The following is a 19,106-nucleotide window of genomic DNA, read 5'->3' as shown; positions in this document are numbered from 1 at the left end:
CAGAAAGAATATAATTTAAATTGAGCGAAGTCCCTAATCCAGCCTTGCTATTTTGGATTATAGAGACTGTGAAGACTTCAGGCCAGAATATACACAGAATACTCCTGAGAAGAGAACTGTTCTGGATTAGTAAATTAAAAACATGGGCACCATATGGACTTAATGAGGAAGTGGACTGGACTTGCTGTTTGTGATGACTGGACCTGCTCTTTGCATGAAATCTGTACGTTTATGAATTTTTATGAATGTTTGCAGTAGTTGTGAGTACAAAATCCTTCTCTCATCTTCACTTCATGGTTGCTCTTCCTTCTGCCCCTCCTTCTATTTTGCATCTCTCCTGATTGAAATGCACAGTTAATTGGTGATTGCATCACCCTAGTAATGCTATATATGGTGGACAGTATAGTAACCTATACCAGAATTTGTACAGGATGGAGTGACATACATTCAACTCACGCAAATCTATGCTGCCAGGTTAGTAGGCCAATTCAAAATTTCTTGAAATTTTTTTAATAAAAGAAGAATTTCTTTCTGAAAAATATAAATGTATGTAATTTTCCATTCCCTTTTATATTTAGAAGTATTGGTGGACTTTAATTGGCTATACCTGAGGCCTATCATATAAAACAATAATATACATATAAATATATACGGTAATTCTTACTTTTTATATATATTATTTTTCAATTAGTAGTAATGTAAGTACATGGGGAACTATAATGAATTTTTCTTTGTTTCCCTTTCCCCTCTTTTTCTTTCTGTAATCAATATTTAGGATACAACATCTGGCCTGATATTGCATATGTACTTAACATCTGATGTTAAAAAAAACTTTTTTTGAATGTATGTCAAGTTTGTATTTTGGATTGTGACCACTGAGAAAGGTCCTTTGGGGCCGAAACGCGTTTGGTTCAGTTGCACAGCACTAACCCATCTATGTATGTATGTTGAAAAATTTTTCATGTCTGAATGTGAATATTTTTAACGAGTCTAAGTTTTTTAAAAAATGTGTACACCTGAATAAATTTTGTATGTTTATAATATTTAGTGTCAGCTTAACCCTTGTGGATTCATAGGCTCTCCTCTGGAGCCTGCCCTGTCCCTTCCCATCCCAAGGAACCTCTGAGCCTCCCACAGTGAGCTTTGGGCTGTCGCTCCCATTAGCCGCCACCCATGGAAAGGAAGGGAAAGGTCTGTGCGAAGCCGGTCCCTGATCGGCTAGGCTGGGTGGGTGCTGCTGATGGGGCTCCGCCACTGGAGGGGGTGGGCTATGACCAAGGCACCCTGCTGCTGCCGCCTTATCCACTGCCCACAAAAGACCTGTTCTGTTCCCCCCAACAAGGACCGAGGCTATAGCAGTGTCTATCCCGGCCGGCCCTGCCTCTTGCCCTGGAGCAGGATAAGCAGTGCCCACTCATCACCACCATTGTCGGGGGGGGGGTTCCTTTACTTATTATTGTCACTTTAAGCAGTCCGTCATGTGTGCAGGTGCCTCATCACGCAGCGGAGGGGCTGGCTGAGTCTCTTGAGTGGGGCAAGTGCAGGCACTGCGCTGGGGTGTGTGTGTGTGTATGCTGCTGCACCCTGCAGCCCTTCACTACCCGAAGGAGTCTCGAGTGGCTTATCATCTCCTTTCCCTTCCCCAGCAGCGCAGCTGACAAGGAAGGGGGTAGCGTGGCAGCAGGTGCCAGTGGGCAGGGACAGCCACAGGGCCCCTTGGAACTAAGAGGAACGACACCATTAGCTTGCCTTTCCCCCACACGAGGTGCAGAGAATGGCCCACCCTGGGTTTCCCTTTCCACTCTTCTTACTCCTCAAGAGTTAGAGAACTGACATGGGAAACCTGGCATAACCCTCCCATATGCCTATGTCACTTCCAGAAGTGACTTAAGTACCTTGAGGCCACCCCCTTCCCATCAAAAATGTCCTAGCTACAGGGCTGCCCACATACCTGAGGACAAAGACACTGTCAGAATGCTCCTCTTGCCAGTTGTGTTCCTCAATTCCAGTATTAGTGTGAGAATTTGCCTCCCTGCCAGATGTCCCTAGGTTTGGCTTTTCTTTTCTCTTTTTTTTTTGCATGCTCAAATGTCTGAGCATACTCAGTGAAAACTATTGAATATAACTGCAGTAATCGTGCCCTTACTCACTCCCAGAATTGACTAACTGAGACAAGTGCTTACGGGGGGAAATAAAGGCATCATTTCAGTTTATTTTGATATCCTGAAGTAGATGTAAACATAATTGAGACTGGAGAGGATTTGGGGCAATTATCTGGGAGAAGCCATTTTCAAAAAGTAAAGTGGATTGAGTGGGAGAGATTATGTTTAAGTGTTGCAAAATCTGGCAATGAAACAGATGGGGAAACTGCCTGATTTATGTTGCTTTATTAAATTTAAAAGATGCAAAATGTAGCAGTTTCAGATGTCCTGCTGGAATTTGCTGCGTTTCGCCTGGAGATTCCCTTTGTCCACACACAACAAAATCTGACAGCAGCAGAAATCTTGTTTTCACCTGTACCCTTCCCTGGTCTAAGATAGAAAACTCTAGCAGGAGTAGATATCCTGCCACAACTTGTTTCCTTTCTTCCCAGCCCCACTTGCCAGAAATCACCATTCAGTCCAGGGTAGCAAAATCTGGCAAGGCCAAATGTCTCAGCAGAATTTTCTACCTTTCTCCTGTAACATCCCTAGTCCAGAGGCATCAGTACCTAGCAGGGGCACATGCTTTACTAGGATTTAGTGCTTGTCTTTTGCAGCCCCTCCGTTTTCCAATGGAAAAAGTTGGTAGGGGCGGATGGTTGGCTTGAACTTCCAGCCTCTCCAAGTCCAAGAGTCAGATAAACCCAGGAGAGTCACACGTTTTGCCATAAATTGCTACTTTTTACCTGGTTATGCCTTTGGTCCACAGGTAGGAAAATGAACAGAAGGCATTCTGCAAGAATGTTCTGCCTCCTTTCTCTAGCCTCCTATTGCAGTGTTCGCAGTATCCAACCCGATCACTTGCCTTGCTTGAAATAGCTTCCTGCCACCTATAAACCTCTTTCAATCTGGGGGTAACAAAATCCAGAATAGCAAAAACTGTTTATGTACGTACACTTGCATGTAACGGCACAATTACCTCTAGCTTTTACTAGAGGTAATTGGAAACTCTAGTTCTTGACCTTTTCTTTCCAGCTGTATGATACACCAAAATAATAAATCAAAGCCCCCCCCCCCCAAGAAATCCTTCCATACAATGCAGAGGGCTGTATGCTCACTGCCTGTGAGTGTGGATCTTCCCTTGAACACACAGCTGGCAATCATGACCTCCAATCAGTTCTTTTATTTCCCAAACAGATAATCAGTACAGTCCATTCTGTTGATGTTTCCCTTCCCCTCGATATCTCAAGGGATGCACAGTCTTGAGGACTAGATGTGGGGAGGAGCAGCCCTGGTGCCAGTATTTTTGCAGATGTACAGCAGGAGGGAGATCTGCACTTGGAAATAGGATATCTGCTTCCATGTCTGGATTGCCTTGTAGGCACAGAGAGCACGTGTTATCTGTTCTTTCCACTCATTAATCTGGGCAATGGAAAAAGGAGAAGTATATGGGAAATGTTCCTCTTGTCTGTACATTTTCATTTTAGTGCTCAGTGGATCCAGATTTAGCAGTAAAATGGACTTCAGTTTGAAAGCTAGAAAACCATATTTGGGTTATTGATATAAATTGTCCCATTTAGGGTAATTTCCCCCTTTCAGCGTACTTAATAGGCATGCAGGCTGTAGAATTCAAAGGTTTTGTCAGCCATGGAGCTGGCAAAGGAAAGGTTTGATGGGATGCCTGGTGTATAATAGGATCATAAAGAAGGGCGAAGGAGATGGAAGACTGTTGTAACCTAACCCTTGAAATAACTTTTTAAATGCCCTCTGGTTTCTAAATCCTGTGCAGAAACTGTTCATAGCTTTTTTATGTTTTCAATAATGTGACCTCAACATGGCAATGGCTCTTCACAATTAATGTACACTGAAAATTTCAGAAGTCTAAAAACCATACCAGATTTCAGAAGATATTGTGGCCACTCAAAGTTTGTTGTCTTTTGAAAAACGGTCTCTTAATGTTGGCCTACCCCAATGGTAGTTCATTCCTGTGTGGATATATAAGCAGTTACCAATTTGGTGTTTGTATTGTTTTTTAGAGCCATCCTTCCTCCCTGACCATGTTGGACTTGCTTCATGTGGCTCGTGACATTGCTTGTGGCTGTCAGTATTTGGAAGAAAATCACTTCATCCACAGGTAAGCAGGAGCATTTTCTTGTTGAAAGACTGCTGCCTAATGCCCCTGAATGTGTGTCATTATTGGCAACAGGCTGACTAAAGGATGTGTGTGAGAGCAATGCCTGCTGAGGATGTTTGTGCCCTAGAGGTTCAATGTCTCAGAAAATAAAAAAGAAACAAAAGCCAAAGTTCAGGGAGCAAATTTTGTGTCATGTGGAATCCCATGCTTTAAAAAAATTGGGTGACAGCACTAAACACTAATTCCAAAAACATTTTGATACTAAGCTCCATCGGTATAATTCAAAATATTAAACCATTTAAAATAAACACATTCTTTATTAAATGATATGATCAGTCCTGTATACTAGCTTGTTTCATGGAATCCATTCAGAAATTATTTTAGGAAATGGTTCTTTAACAGATTCTTATTCATATTTTGTCTCTATGCTTTGTCCATATTTTATAAAACCTTTTATTAAGCACTCTCCTATAAATACCTGGTTTGACTCTAGTTGCAGAAAAGCTAAAAGGTTAGTGATCCAAAAACAGCATCATTTTAGACAGGTTCATTCCCTGAATTCTTTGCCAGATCTATTGTTGGCAAAACATAAAAACATAAGAACAGGCAATGTTGGATCAGGCCAGTGGCCCATCCAGTCCAACACTCTGTCATACAGTGGCCAAAAATACCAGGTGCCATCAGGAGGTCCAGCAGTGGGGCCAAGACACTAGAAGCGCTCCCACTGTTGCCCCCCCCCGAGCACCAAGAATACAGTGCATCACTTGCCCCAGGCTGAGAGTTCCTATCTATACTCACAAGAATCTGCTTGCGTTAAAAAAAAAAGAAGAGTAGCAATGTGGCACAAATGGGATTAATTGATATTAGCCTCTCAGAGTAAAGACTCAGCCAAATTCTGGGGCTTGGTCTTTGACTCACATCACACGAGCTGGATGACCCCTTGTTGCTATCACTGGTCCCCGTCTGCTGCAAGCTATGCGCCACTGTGCCCCACCACCCGGGGGGGGACTACAGAGGCCTCAGACTATCGGGAGGGAAGGAGGTTACGTCACCACCCTCCGCGCTCCCTCGACTTGGTCAGACAATTCTCTCTCTCTCTCTCTCTCTCTCTCGCAGCTCCTGTCTGTCGTCTTTCCAGTGCCTTCTCATCCGCCTTGGCCTCTGCCTCTGTTCCCCCTTTTATTCCCACTCCGTGTCACCTGTTCTCCCCTGTGTTCCACCCTCCACCCTCCTCCTTGGCCCCACCCCCTCCTCTTATGCAGGGACGCTGAGCTATGGCTGTGGCTTCTGCCCGGCTCCCTATCTCCGCCCCAATGTACGTGTCAGTCCTGCATCTCTTCCTCCCCATGCTCCTCTGGGCCGTGGGTGTGCCGATGGCCCGGCATGGTCCCCTGCTCTCTTCCCGGGGTGCTTCCCCATGGGGCCGGTCGCTTCTCGGGGTTGGCGTTGCCTGAACGATCTGGACTCGCCCTGTCGGGCCCTGGGGGACGCGTTGTTGTCACGGCGGGTCGACCTTGGTCTCCAGTAGTTTCCGGTGTGGTCTGGGCTGGGGTAGCTGGTGGCGGCAGGGTTCCGAGTGGCGGCGGCAGCCAGCCCTGGGGTGGCTCGCCCTCGGTACACACCCCCACACAATGCCGGGACTGGGGACCCTCTTCCATTTCTTTGTGGATCCTTGAGAGGTAGTCGGGCGCTAGGTGATCTTTTCCAGCTCTGTGATGTACTGTAAAACAAAGAGGCAGGAGGGCTAAATACCATCGTAACACCCAGGGGGCGTTGTCCTTCATGCAGTCTATCCAGAGCAATGAGGCATGATCCACATTCAGCCTAAAGGGATTATTAGTGAGGTAAAATTGCAATGCCCTGACTGCCCATTTGACCACTAGGGCCTTCTTCTCGACAGTGAAGTAGTTGCGTTCTGTGGGTTGCAACTTTCTACTAATGAAGAGAATTGGTCGCTCCGTGCCTTCGATGTCCTGCGTCAACACTGCCCCGAGCCTGGTCCCAGAGGCATCGGTATGGAGGGAGAAGGGAAGGTTGAAGTTAGGGTTGTGCAGGACTGGTCCTCATGACAAACTGTCCTGCAGCCATTTGAAGGTGAATGTTTGCGATGTGCCCCACAGGATGGTGTTTGGCCTGGTCTTGGCTAGGCAGTTGAACAGGGGGCTGGCGGTGGTAGCGAAGTGAGGGATGAAGCGACTATAATAGCCAACAAAGCCCAGGAATTTCCTTCGCTGTCACTTTGTCCGAGGTGGGGTCTGGGTCTCCAATGCAAATACCTTGTCGGGTAAGGGCTGTAGTTTCCCGTGACCGACTAAGAAGCCAAGATAACGTAACTCTCTGAAACCTATGTGACTTTTCTAAGGGTTGGCTCTGAGACACGCTCGTTTCAACGCATCTAGGACGGCTTGTAAATGTTAAAGATGTGAGGGCCAATCAGGGCTATATATGTCATCAATATAAGCACTTGAAAACCCTTCACATTGGGCTAGTACCACATCAACGAGGCGTTGAAAGGTTGCCGCTGCTCCGTTTAAACCAAACGGCATCCTCTTAAACTGAACGAGACCCCTGGGGGTGGCAAACACCGTCTTTTCTCTATCCTCTTCCACCACCGCGATTTGCCAGTACCCCTTTGTGAGATCTAGGACTGACAAGAAGTGAGTTGCTCCCAGCTGGTCAATGAGGACATCCGTTCAAGGAATTGGGGAAGCATCAAAGGTAGTTAACTTATTCACTTCTCTATAATGAATGCAGAAGCGCACCGTGCCGTCCAGTTTTGGGACCAGGACAATGGGGCTGCGCCAGGCGCTTCATGATGGTTCGATGATATCCAATGCTAGCATGTCTTCCACTTCTTTATTGACGAGATTCCATTGTTTTCTAAGCAGTGGGTGCCACTTGGCTCTGGCCACTCGCCCGGCTGGGGTCCCTATCCGATGAAGGGCAGCAGCCATGAACCCAGGGGTTGCGGAGAATATGTCGACAATCTTGGCCAACACCTGTCGAACCTCTTCCCGTAGGTCGTCTGACAGAGTTTGGTCCAGGACTGGCTCCTCGTGTGGGTCTTCTCCCGCTCCCCAAGGGAACTGGCCATCGAAGGGTTCTGTGGGGTCCCTGGCCAGGTGGACCTCATCTCCGTTGGACACCCTTGTGTCCCCTGGCTAGGGCTCCTGCCTGGCCTGCCACTCTTTCAGGTCATTGATGTGGATGTGCTTGCTCTGGTGCCGACCTGGGCCACACTTGACCTCATATGTGAGGGGCCCCAATGCCCGGAGCACCGTAAATAGCCCCTGCCAGGGGTCTCCGTGCGGTTGGGCCATCACGGCCCTAGACACCAACACTTGGGCGCCAGGCTGGAGGGCATACATCCGAGAGTTCTGAAAGAACTCAAATGTGAACTTGTGGATCTCCTGACAAAATAATCTTTCCTTAAAATCTGCCTCTATTCCTGAGGACTGGAAGGTAGCTAATGTCACTCCCATCTTTAAAAAGGGTTCCAGAGGAGATCCGGGAAATTACAGGCCAGTCAGTCTGACGTCGATACCGGGTAAATTGGTGGAAACCATTATTAAGGAAAGAATTAGTAGGCACATAGATGAACAAAACCTATGGAGGCAGACACAGCATGGGTTCTGTAAAGGAAGATCTTGTCTTACAAACCTGTTAATGTTCTTTGAGGGGGTGAACAAACATGTGGACAAGGGGGATCCAATAGATAGTGTTTACCTTGACTTCCAGAAAGCTTTTGATAAAGTTCCTCATCAAAGGCTCCTAAGTAAGCTCAAAAATCATGGGATAAAAGGACAAGTCCTTTTATGGATCAAAAACTGGCTAATTAATAGAAAACAGAGAGTGGGTATAAATGGGCAGTTCTCTCAATGGAGGGGGGTAAGCAGTGGGGTACCGCAGGGATAAGTACTTGGTCCACTGCTTTTTAACTTGTTCATTAATGATTTGGAGTTGGAAGTAAGCAATGAAGTGGCTAAATTTGCGGATGATACAAAGTTGTTCAGGGTGGTGAAAACCAGTGAGGATTGTGAGGCACTCCAAAGGGATCTGTCAAAGATGGGCAAGTGGGCGTCAACATGGCAAATGGGGTTCAATGTGGCCAAGTGCAAGGTGATGCACATTGGAGCCAAAAATCCTAAATATAAATACACGTTGATGGGGTCTGAACTGGCAGAGACTGATCAAGAGAGAGATCTTGGAGTTGTAGTAGATAACTCACTGAAAATGTCGAGACAGTGTGTGACTGCAATAAAGAAGGCCAATGCTATGCTGGGGATTATTCGGAAGGGTATTGAAAACAGATCAGCCAATATCATAATGCCCCTATATAAATCATTTGGAATACTGTGTGCAATTCTGGTCACCACACCTTAAAAAGGATATTATAGCTTTGGAAAAAGTGCAGAAAAGGGCAACTCGAATGATAAAGGGGTTGGAACACTTTCCCTATGATGAAAGGTTAAGGCGCTTAGGGCTCTTTAGCTTGGAGAAACGACGACTGAGGGGTGACATGATTGAGGTTTATAAGATTATGCATGGGAAAGAGCAGGTAGAGAAAGAGGTACTTTTCTCCCTTTCTCACAATACAAGAACTCGTGGGCACTCCATGAAATTGCTGAGCGGTCGGGTTAGAACGGATAAGAGGAAGTACTTCTTCACCCAAAGAGTGATTAACACTTGGAATTCACTGCCACAGGAAGTGGTGGCGGCTACAAGCATGGACGGCTTCAAAAGGGAATTAGATAAGCATATGGAGCAGAAGTCCATCAGTGGCTATTAGCCACAAGGTATAGATAGGGACTCTGGGGCAAGTGATGCTCTGTCATCTTGGTGCTTGGGGGGGTCAACAGTGGGAGGGCTTCTAATGTCCTGGCCCCACTGGTGGACCTCCTGATGGCACTGGTATTTCTGGCCACTGTGTGATACAGAGTGTTGGACTGGATGGGCCTTTGGCCTGATCCAACATTGGCATCTCTTATGTTCTTAGGGTCCGTGGTTTAGTGCCCTTATCTTATTGTTGCTTCTGTCTTTGCTGTGCTAAGGTGAGGTTCTGTCTCGCATCGGTCCGGATATACCCGAGGCGTTCTCGCAACTGCCTTACATATTCCCTTGTGGGGAGTGCCTGGGGCGCTTCTGGGTCTGCCCAAGCACCTTTTAGTAGACCCAAGATGCCATGGGGTGTCCTGCTGTACAGGAGCTCAAAGGGGGAATAGCCTGTAGACGCCTGTGGGGTCTCCCGGAGGGCAAAGACCAAGGGATCAACATATAAGTCCCAGGAGGCTGGGTTGTCCCTTGATGCCTTCCGCAACATGCCTTTCAGTTTTTGGTTGAGCCTCTCTACAAGCCCATCTGTCTGTGGGTGATGTATGGCTGTCAAGAGGGACTTGATGTTTAGGGTCTCAAACACCTGTTGTAATAAGCGGGCTGTGAATGGTGACCCACTGTCTGTAAGGATCTCCGCTGGAAGCCCCACTTGTGCAAAGAAACACATAAGGGCCCGGGCCACTGTGGCGCTCTTCATATGGGGTAAAGGGACAGCTTCGGGGTAACGTGTGGCATAATCCATTAGGACTAGCAAGTACCGAGCCCCCCTGGGCATCCACGGCAAGGGCCCTACAAAGTCCATGGTGACCCTTTCAAAGGGGACCCCTATGATTGGCATTGGTGTCAACGGGGCCCGGGGAGCTGCCCTGTTCGATAAGCGCTGGCAGGGCTCACACATTTTGGAGTACTCCTTTACATCCTGGTCCACGGTGGGCCAGTACAAATGCTCCAGTATTCATTCTAGGGTGTTCCATTGTCCTTGATGGCTGGCTAAGGTGTGGTCATGGGCCTGTGCCAAAACCTCCCCCCGGAACTCCCTTGGGACTAGGATCTGATGACGAGTTCCCACTCTCCCTTTTGCCTCTTGGCTCCGGAGGTCGTTTGATACCACCACCCGAGGCCAGCGTTGACTTCATCTTTGGTCCTGGACCACCCCATCACTTAGCACCACCTGGTCACGAAGATCAGCGAGGCTGTTGTCCTCCCATTGAGCCCTCAAGAACTCATGGTTCCCTTGCCAGTGAAGCACTATTCCGTCTCCGTCGTCTCTCGGACACGGAGGGGCTGGCCCCACTTCCCCGTCATCTCGGCCGTCGTCTTCCTCACCTCCAGCTGCGGCCAACTCACCCGTGCTGGCCCCGATTTGCTGCACTAAATTGAAGGGGGCATCTCTTCCCAACAGAATAGGATATGGAAGGTTCTCTACTTTTGCCAGTGGCACCTCGTGTACCTGACCTAGGTAACGTAGCGGTACCATAACTATCGGGCTCCACTTTACATGCCCATGGAAATGTGATATGGCGGTGGTTCGGAGAATGGGGAAATGCTGGGGTAGGAGTCGCTGGCGTATCATCGACAGATCTACCACTATCCAGGAAGGCCATGAGGAGCCGGCCCCCAAGGCGCATGGGGGCAGTCCATGCGAGTGTGCGAGACCGGCCACCCACAGCTTGCATGGTGGTCACACTGCTCCAGTTGCACTCCATAAGGGGGCAGTCTCACCAGTAGTAGCCCCACGGCCCACAGGAGAAGCAAGGGCCCTGCACCCCCTTTGGGGGAGTCTATTCCTGGAGTGTCTGGGGTGGCTCCCTCCCAGATCTTTGCTGGCCAGCACCTGAGCAGGGGGACGCCACAGGGGACTGGGTCCTGGTAGAGCTTGGGCTCCCGGGGTTCTGGCACAGCCACCATGCCCCCAGTTGGGAACTCCACGAGGTCGGGTGTCCTCCGCTGGGGCCTTGGGTTGCGGCATGGTACTCTTCCCTGGTTGGGGAGGCTCCGGGCATAGCGATATCTCCCATCCTTCGGCTGCTTGGAAATTTTCCCAGAGCTCCTGGGCCTCAAGGATTTTCATTGGGCGCCAGCAAGCCACCCAGTGTCAGGCCCTGGGTGGGAAGATCTGGAGGAGCTGTTCCACCACTAATAATTCTACGATGCACCTCCCATCATCCAAGGAAGGCTGCAACCAGCACGTGGCCGCATCTTTAAGGGCGGCCAAGGTGGCCCGTGGGCGCCCTGCTGGAACTATCGCCACAGAACGAAACCTCTGTTGGTGCATCTCCAGGGTCATCCCGTACCGGTTAAGGATGGTTGCTTTAAGCTTATAGTTGGCTGCTTCAGTCTTTTCCAGGGACCACATCGCTGCCTGTGCTTCACCCGACAGGTAGGGCCCAATAGCAAAGGCCCACTGTGTTTTGGGGCATTGGGCCGATTCGGCCAATTTATTTATTTATTTATTTTATTATTTGATTTTTACCCCGCCCTCCCGCCGAAGCCAAGCGCTCAAACACCTCCAAAAAGGCCTCTATGTCATCCTCAGGGCCAAGTTTCGTCAAGGCTGCCCAAGGGCCACACCCAAGACCCACAGGTGGGCTGTTACCTCTGTCCCCGCCCCAGGTGGTCAGGGCTTGCTGTAAGTCATGGAACAGGGATGCCTGTGTTGCCTGCTGTTGCTGGGCCAAGTCTTACACCAGCTGGGCCTGATGCTCTGTGAGCCACTGTCCAAACTGGGAGAGATCCATGGTGGTGGGCTGTGCCGGTTGCCCTCCTGTAGCAGTGCGGCACCCAGGGCTCCTGCTCTATCCATGCGCTGTTGCCCAAGGGCCCCGGTGTAGAGCTGCTCCGGCGAGACCTCCAACACGCAGGGGCGGGGATGTGCGGTGGGAGGTACCTTAGGGGCGGGGCTCTGCCCACATCCTCCACCTCGCTGTCACACGAGCTGGACGACCCCTCGTCGCTATCACTGGTCCTGAGCGGCGGCAGCCAGCCTTGGGGTGGCTTGCCCTCGGGACAACTCATATGGATTTAAAAAATATTTTTCTGACATTACACCTCCTGGAGTCTGAGAATCCTTCTTCTTTGAGGTATATAGTAACCCTTTGGCCGATGGGAACAGCGCCTATACCCCTGAAACACAATTACCCATGAAGGATTTCTACACGTTTTCTCCTAATAAGGCTCCTGGCCCAGACAGTACTCCATTAGAAGCAACTAGAAATAACTTGGATTGGTGAGTGGGTGCCTTTACTTGTCATGTTATTCACTCATGTTAAGAATACAGAACACATTCCTACATCATGACAAGAAGGCATCATTGTCCCAAATTATAAAACTGACTCTAAGGTTTACCCAGCAAATTATCGTCCTATTACTTTGTTGTCTGTATTAGAGAAGATTTACTCCTCCCTTTTGCTTGGGCAAATTGCAAGACTGCATGCAGCATTCTAATATTCTTGGTCCAGAGCAAATTGGTTTCTGGCCAGGCCACAGTATCTTAGATCATCTAGCCTATAAATATTTAGTCCCTAGAGGAGTTCTAAAGGCAGCATTTTGCTCTGTGCCTAGAAGGTATCTTTGGGAAAAACTGAAGACAACGTCTATAGATTGTCGCCTTTTATAGCTTATTCATCTTCTTTATATGAACACTTCCACCCAGGTACGTTGCACTTTTGATGGACGGCTCTCTGAGAAGATCAGGACAATCAAGGGTGTTAAGCAAGGCTGTCTTTACTTTTAAATTTGTATTTAAAGGAACTGCTGAGCACACCTAAGGGACACTAGTTTTGCCCTCCCATCTTAGCTAAGCACCTCATTTTGATTTTGTTATATCCAGATGATGCTCCTTTTCTTTCTAGAAGTAGAGCTGGCCTTAGGAATGTAATGAAAACCATTTTTGCTTTATTGAGATCACCAGTCCTTAGAGGTAAATTATTCTAAATCCAAAGTCTTGGACACAGGCAAAAAGCTTATATAAAAGTTATATAAAAGCAATCAATAGCCTTTGTTATGGGGGGGCCGCTTAGTAATTTCCAGCAGCACTATGGGTTTTTACAGCTCGAGCCCTTGCCCAGCTTCTCTGCGGTGTCCCAATTTGGATCACAGTGGTTAATGAGTCAGTGGATAATCTCTATTAATTTTCCCCTCATGTATTGCCACCCTGGTAGGCATCAAATCAGGTGAAGCAATAGTGTGGCTCCACACTTTAAATTTTAGAATGAAAATTCTGTATGCCACTCCAACAGATGGTCTTCGGTACCTCTTCAGCTACGATTGAGCTTATAGCTACTGGTTCAGGACACTAGGTGATACGTTTTCGAGACTAGGAATCACTCCTGAAGATATCGCCTCCTCATCTCTTTCAGACCTCAAGAAAAGATTAACACACCTAATAACTTAGTTTGATTTTATTTCAACCTGGAGTAGATGAAGACAGGTTTGTTCCCATTAGTGCTTGGAATTATTCCAACGGGAGAACCCCCTCATTATTTATCTGCCCTTAGTGTTCCCTCAGAGCATCGAACATTTATGGTAGCACGTTTAAGTACCTTTCCTTCTATGTGTTTTACATGGGGTTGTGGTCCTGGGGGAGGAGGGGGCTTTATCACCTCCCCCACAATTTCCTGAGCTGAAGTGGCCACAGGGGAGAGGTTTTTGCCTCATTGTGTGGCTGCTTGTGCACAGAATACTTCACATGGATTCCTTGCAGCACAGCAAAAAGGACCTCCCATTTCCGCTCATGAAAACAATATGGGGCCCTTCCTCCTTCAGCAGCTGATCCAACTCAGGCCTTGTGACACTTGGGGAAGTAAGTTTTCCATAGCTGCCATGTGGCTGTAGCAAGCCAGGGTTGCGCCAACCTAAGTCATTCAAAAACGTAGCATGTAGTTTAGCCTGAAGTCTAGGTTGACTCTGGTGGCCTGAAGGCGCCCCAGAGGGAATCTGTCTGGGGTTCTGCTTCCCTGGCAGCTGAGGGCATGGGGGAGGCTGAGGATGAGAAACAGCAGCTTGCCTGAGGTTACAGTGGGTGCATGACTGAGGTTGAACCAGCAAGTGTGTGATTTGTTCACAGCTCATACTTCAGCCAGTGTGCTCAGCAAATTAATTAGAAGCCTCTTGTATGGGAGAGACTTACTAAAGGAATGATTTAGGTATGCATTTGTGAATGGACTTCTTCCTCCCATTCCGACTTTGTGAATGCCCACCTTCAAAATGGATTGAGGTATTATAAAGAAAAACATATTCAATAGAGGGAAACAGCCTTTGATTTGGAAAAGAAATTTTATCTTCTCCTTAGTGGTAAAAGCAAGTGCTGAAATCTCAGTCATATATATTGCACAATTGACCACTTTACACAAGTAAAATTGCATCCAGAAACCTATAGCTAGTCTGTGCATTTCACTTGTGCTGGCTACTATCTCTGTGTCTATTATTGCATATGACCATATCTTTGTCTAACCAGTAGACCTACTTATAAACCTTTCCCTTAATATATTCTGAATTTGAAACAGCTCTTTACAGTTTTTGTTTCTGTTGTAACTCGAGATCAGGCAGCTCTTTCTTTAATGAGTGATTTCAGAACACAACACAACATAGAACTACCCCAGCTTATATACAGTTTGGAACTGGCTAAACCACACCCCTAGAACAGTAAGGTCCAATAATGTGAGTGTTTAGGACCAATAGGCTTTGTTCCCGCTAAAAGTCATAGTCTTCCCTGATTGGTCCATTGCATAACAGCAGCCAATCAGGCTGTTGATTTTCAGATACTGAGACTCTATGGAGCTTGTGACTGAAGCTCAGGCTCATCCATATAACACAATACATAACAGTTTTCTTTCTCCTTACCTCAAACTATAGGGCCAGATCACTATCATATACATTTTACAAATCTAGAAACTAACTAGTGCCTTGCCCAAGGCCAGACACTCAGTTATTGGCAAAGGTAGTACTTGAACCCAGTTCCATCCTTGCAGCCCAGCTCTGTGTATGTCAAATGAACAACAAATGTCCCAAGAACAGGACATATTCTCAGGTAAGTGTATGGACAAATGTAGCTCTAATCTTTTGTCCAGTTTTTGTCACTTACTCATGGGAGTAATTTTTGGAAAGTTCTTGAATGATTTGAATCCTTTGCTGCTGAACTTCCTGTCTTAACCTTTTAGACAAGCAAATTAAAAAGTTCAGTGATCAATGAATTCTTTCCTTAGTTTTTCATGAGTTACTCCTCCAAGGGCATAACATAGCTGAAGGTTTCACAGTTGTGAGAAAAAACAAATGGAAATATCCAGAGTCTCCCTCTTTTTCTTCCTTAGAGACATTGCTGCTCGAAATTGCCTTCTCACTTGTAAAGGACCTGGGAGAATAGCGAAGATTGGAGATTTTGGGATGGCCCGGGACATATACAGGTAAGAAAGGCATCACCTGGTGGAAGGTTATTACTTGGCCAGGGATTGTTTGCTTGGCTTGGCTTCTTTGTGGGGTTTTTTAAAAAAATATTTGGGGATTGGTGCAAGAATGACTTCTCTGCGATATTTCCAAATCCACCTTGGAGTATTAATGTTTTCTTTCTCTTCCCAACCTCCTTAGATTCCCCCACCTTCATCATTTTCACACATTCTCCTGTCGCATGTTGTTTTTAATGCAGCCCTCAACCCACCTCCACCACATACACTTTTGTTCACTTGTTCCACTCTGAATGTCACAATTCTGTATCATGGCTACACAAGATCCAGACTTGCAGCTTTGTCCTCTTTGGTTTTTGACCCCATCCCCTTCAGCCTTTCTGTCATTAGTAAATCTCTTCGGTTTACAGCATATCAAAGAGGGGGGAAGGGTCAGAGGAATGTAATTATCCAACCTGGAATTTAGCCAGAATGCTCGGATTAATGATTCTGCACTTGCAAAAATGCCAGGAAGGTTTTAATGATGGTGCATGTTGTCAAGACTTTTTGCTTACTTCTAATCCATAATGCAATACTGCTGTCCCTACAGTGCCCTCCAATGTCAGTCTGAAGAATTACTTAAGCCTGTGACACTGAATGTAGTAGTAGTAGTTATTATTATTATTATTTATTATTTTACATCAGTGTTACAGGGCATTTATTTGGGATTTTAGTTTTCCATACGTGGATGTTAGTTGAGGAGCTTAAGAACCTTAGCCACAAGAACACAGTTGTTGATGGTACAAATGGGATTCTCTATCAAATGAGTTGGGTGTATTTGAACTGCTGCCATAGGGATTCCCAGGACATTGTTGTCAATCTGCTTGGCCCTGATAATATGTTTAATACATACCTCACCCGTTGTTTAATACATACCCCACCAGGCATCACCACTGGGAAACTGTACCATCTATGTGGTGTCAGAGTAAAATTCATCCCAGGTTGCAATGACGTCAATTTACAATGTAACAGAAAATGTGCAGACAGAAATGTTACAGTACTGTAGGCTTTACACTGTGTTGGGTTAAAGCAAAAAGGGACGATGTGTTATTTGTTGGACCCTGCACCCCCATGATCTACGTGCCTTACTCCCTGTCTTCCTTCATGTGGGTACACTTCGTTTGTCCTCTTAATCCCGGATCACAATCTGGCTGTTATGATTTCGCTCCCCGTGATATGCAGGTTGAAGAGGGGAAATGTGGCTTGCATTCTTCTCTGCGTGAATTTTATGTTAATCCAGAAAGTGCCAAGTCCCTTTAGAATCCACATGTATTGCACAGTCTACTTCTGTTCCTCATCAGGGCCAGCTACTATAGAAAAGGGGGATGTGCAATGCTGCCAGTCAAGTGGATGCCACCTGAAGCCTTCATGGAAGGGATATTCACATCTAAAACAGATACCTGGTAGGTCTGCTCAGTACTTTTCAACAGTTTTACAAGAAACTGGCTGACCAGTATTTTGAATACTATGCCCCACCCTATTCCTCCTGAAAGATATGGAACGCCTTATGACACTGCCTTTGGATGTGTGAGATACCCTGGATTTTGGCTCCTTCTTGAGTCACTCAGTAATGCCAGAGGCTGGAAGTCACATTGGCGGTTATTCTCATTCCAAACTAGTTTTGTTTAATGATAAAATACTCCCAATAAATGGCCAAGCCAATCTCAACAAAAATCAATATAACAGCAAAGCAGCCAAAAAAACAAAACCCCAAGCATAATTAATTATTTAAGGTTCAAGTCTTTTCCTGGACAGAAGGAATGTGTGCATCCTTTCCCAAAACTGCAGCAATGCTGGTGTTGGAAGGGCCCCCAATATGGACATCTCTCATATGACTTCAGACTTTGATGCCACAACAAGTAATATCAGAAGCAGGGCTATTTTGGGGCAGGAACGCACAGGAACGGAGTTCTGGCTGGCTCCTGAGTTGGCCACGCCCAGCAGGAACTCATTAGCATAAAGGCCACACCCAACAGCAGAAACGCATTAGGATTGGCTACATTAGGGGTGTGTGGCCTAACATGCAAAGAAGTTCCTGCTACAAAAAAAGCTCTGGGTTTTGACAACAAACAAGGTAAACAGAATAAGAAGCAAAAGGTTGGTGTGGCTGGATGACCACACTTCTGGTAACATGTGGGTGCGGCCTAATATGCTAATAAATGGTGCTGTCAGGGGTGTGGCCTAATATGTTAAGGAGTTTCTGCTATTGGGTGTGGCCTATTATGCTAATGAGTTCCTGCTGGGCTTTTTCTACAAAAAAAGCCCTGATCAGAAGTAACACGCAGCTAACTAAATTAGGTGACACAACACAAAGGTCTTTTGGACATATTGGCCCCACTCTAAATAATCTTGCACAATTTCCATTCTTTGTATTCCTGACCTTATTTCTTGTTCTTCTATGTCCAGGTCATTTGGAGTGTTGCTGTGGGAAATATTCTCTCTTGGATATATGCCCTATCCCAGCAAAAGTAACCAGGAGGTTCTGGAGTTCGTGACAAATGGAGGAAGGATGGACCCACCCAAAAACTGCCCAGGCCCTGTGTAGGAAACTTGTAGTAACATCTGTGCTCCATAAATCTCATTTATCTTATGTTTTGGAACTCTTTCTTTCTGTTCTGGAAAGTTCTTTTAGCTTCATTATTGTATCATTAGCTGCAGTGCAGTTGGAGACATTATGGTAGGTAGTACTAATCACTAATGAGTGATATTCAGAGTCTTTATCCTCTTGTAATAGTTCAAGAGGCCCTGGATTCTCTTTCAAATAACCTAAGAGCCTCTAACAAAAATTAAGTTCACATAATGGCATTAGGCCTGATATTTCCAGGAAATGAATCGTGAAGGACGCAACATTTTCCCTCAACTCACGTATCCTTCCTTATTTCCTTGCACCATAAAGCTTCTCTCCAGAGCTCTCCTCTTACCAGTCTCTTGACCACATTCTAATTCCACTCTTCTTCCACTAATTTCCTGTTCATATAGGTTCATGATTTATGTTGTTTCATTCCCATTTCCTTTCTCCCACCACCCAACCAATCTTCTCTCAGTACCTGCTCACTGCCTTCATTAGGATATGTCTTAAACTACAGACTGAAGTAGATCCAGTCTTTGTTAACTGTCAGTGATCCCTGCCAAAGTACCCTGGACATCCTTAGTTCCATAAAGCAACTCAGAATTTCCAAAGAATTCTCCGTTCTCCATATAGTTTGCTGGATTGCGAAAGCCATAATAATTTAACTGCTACCAAAACAGGTTCTATACAGTGCAGGCTTATGATGTGCTTATACTGTAGTGCTTATATTAAGATTATTTGCTTCCACTTAATAAATACACTTTTTTTAAATGAAGAAAGCCCGTGGCAGGATCCAGCTAGCTTTGGAAGTAAGTCAACAGAATGTTTTTGGGGTGGAACTGGCAAGAATTTAGGTAAACAACAAGAGAAAGACCCGCGAAACTCACGGGGGCGGGGGTGGGGGGGGGGGAGGAACTCAACAGGTGGAGGAGGAAGAACCAGGTAAGCTTCCCCCCCTCCCGTCGGTTCCCCGTCTCCTCCACCCCCTGCTC

The 19,106-nt window shown here is 46.5% G+C and overlaps 1 protein-coding gene across 1 annotated transcript in view; it reads left to right on the top strand.

The window, feature by feature from the left end:
* ALK (anaplastic lymphoma receptor tyrosine kinase) overlaps positions 1 to 19,106 on the top strand; it is a gene marked incomplete at its 5' end in the record, with an annotated part of 125,632 nt that overhangs the window by 100,479 nt on the left and 6,047 nt on the right. The window contains 4 exon segments of the mRNA XM_015414879.1: positions 4,178 to 4,275; positions 15,417 to 15,509; positions 16,847 to 16,948; positions 17,952 to 18,086. Of these exon segments, the coding sequence (XP_015270365.1) occupies positions 4,178 to 4,275; positions 15,417 to 15,509; positions 16,847 to 16,948; positions 17,952 to 18,086 (428 nt within the window).

Source organism: Gekko japonicus, unplaced genomic scaffold (genome assembly GCF_001447785.1).
Source record: "Gekko japonicus isolate JY-2015 unplaced genomic scaffold, Gekko_japonicus_V1.1 scaffold2476, whole genome shotgun sequence".
Lineage (NCBI taxonomy): Eukaryota > Metazoa > Chordata > Lepidosauria > Squamata > Gekkonidae > Gekko > Gekko japonicus.
The sequence above is the reverse complement of the archived record's forward strand: the minus strand, read 5'-3'. Positions and strand labels throughout refer to the sequence as shown.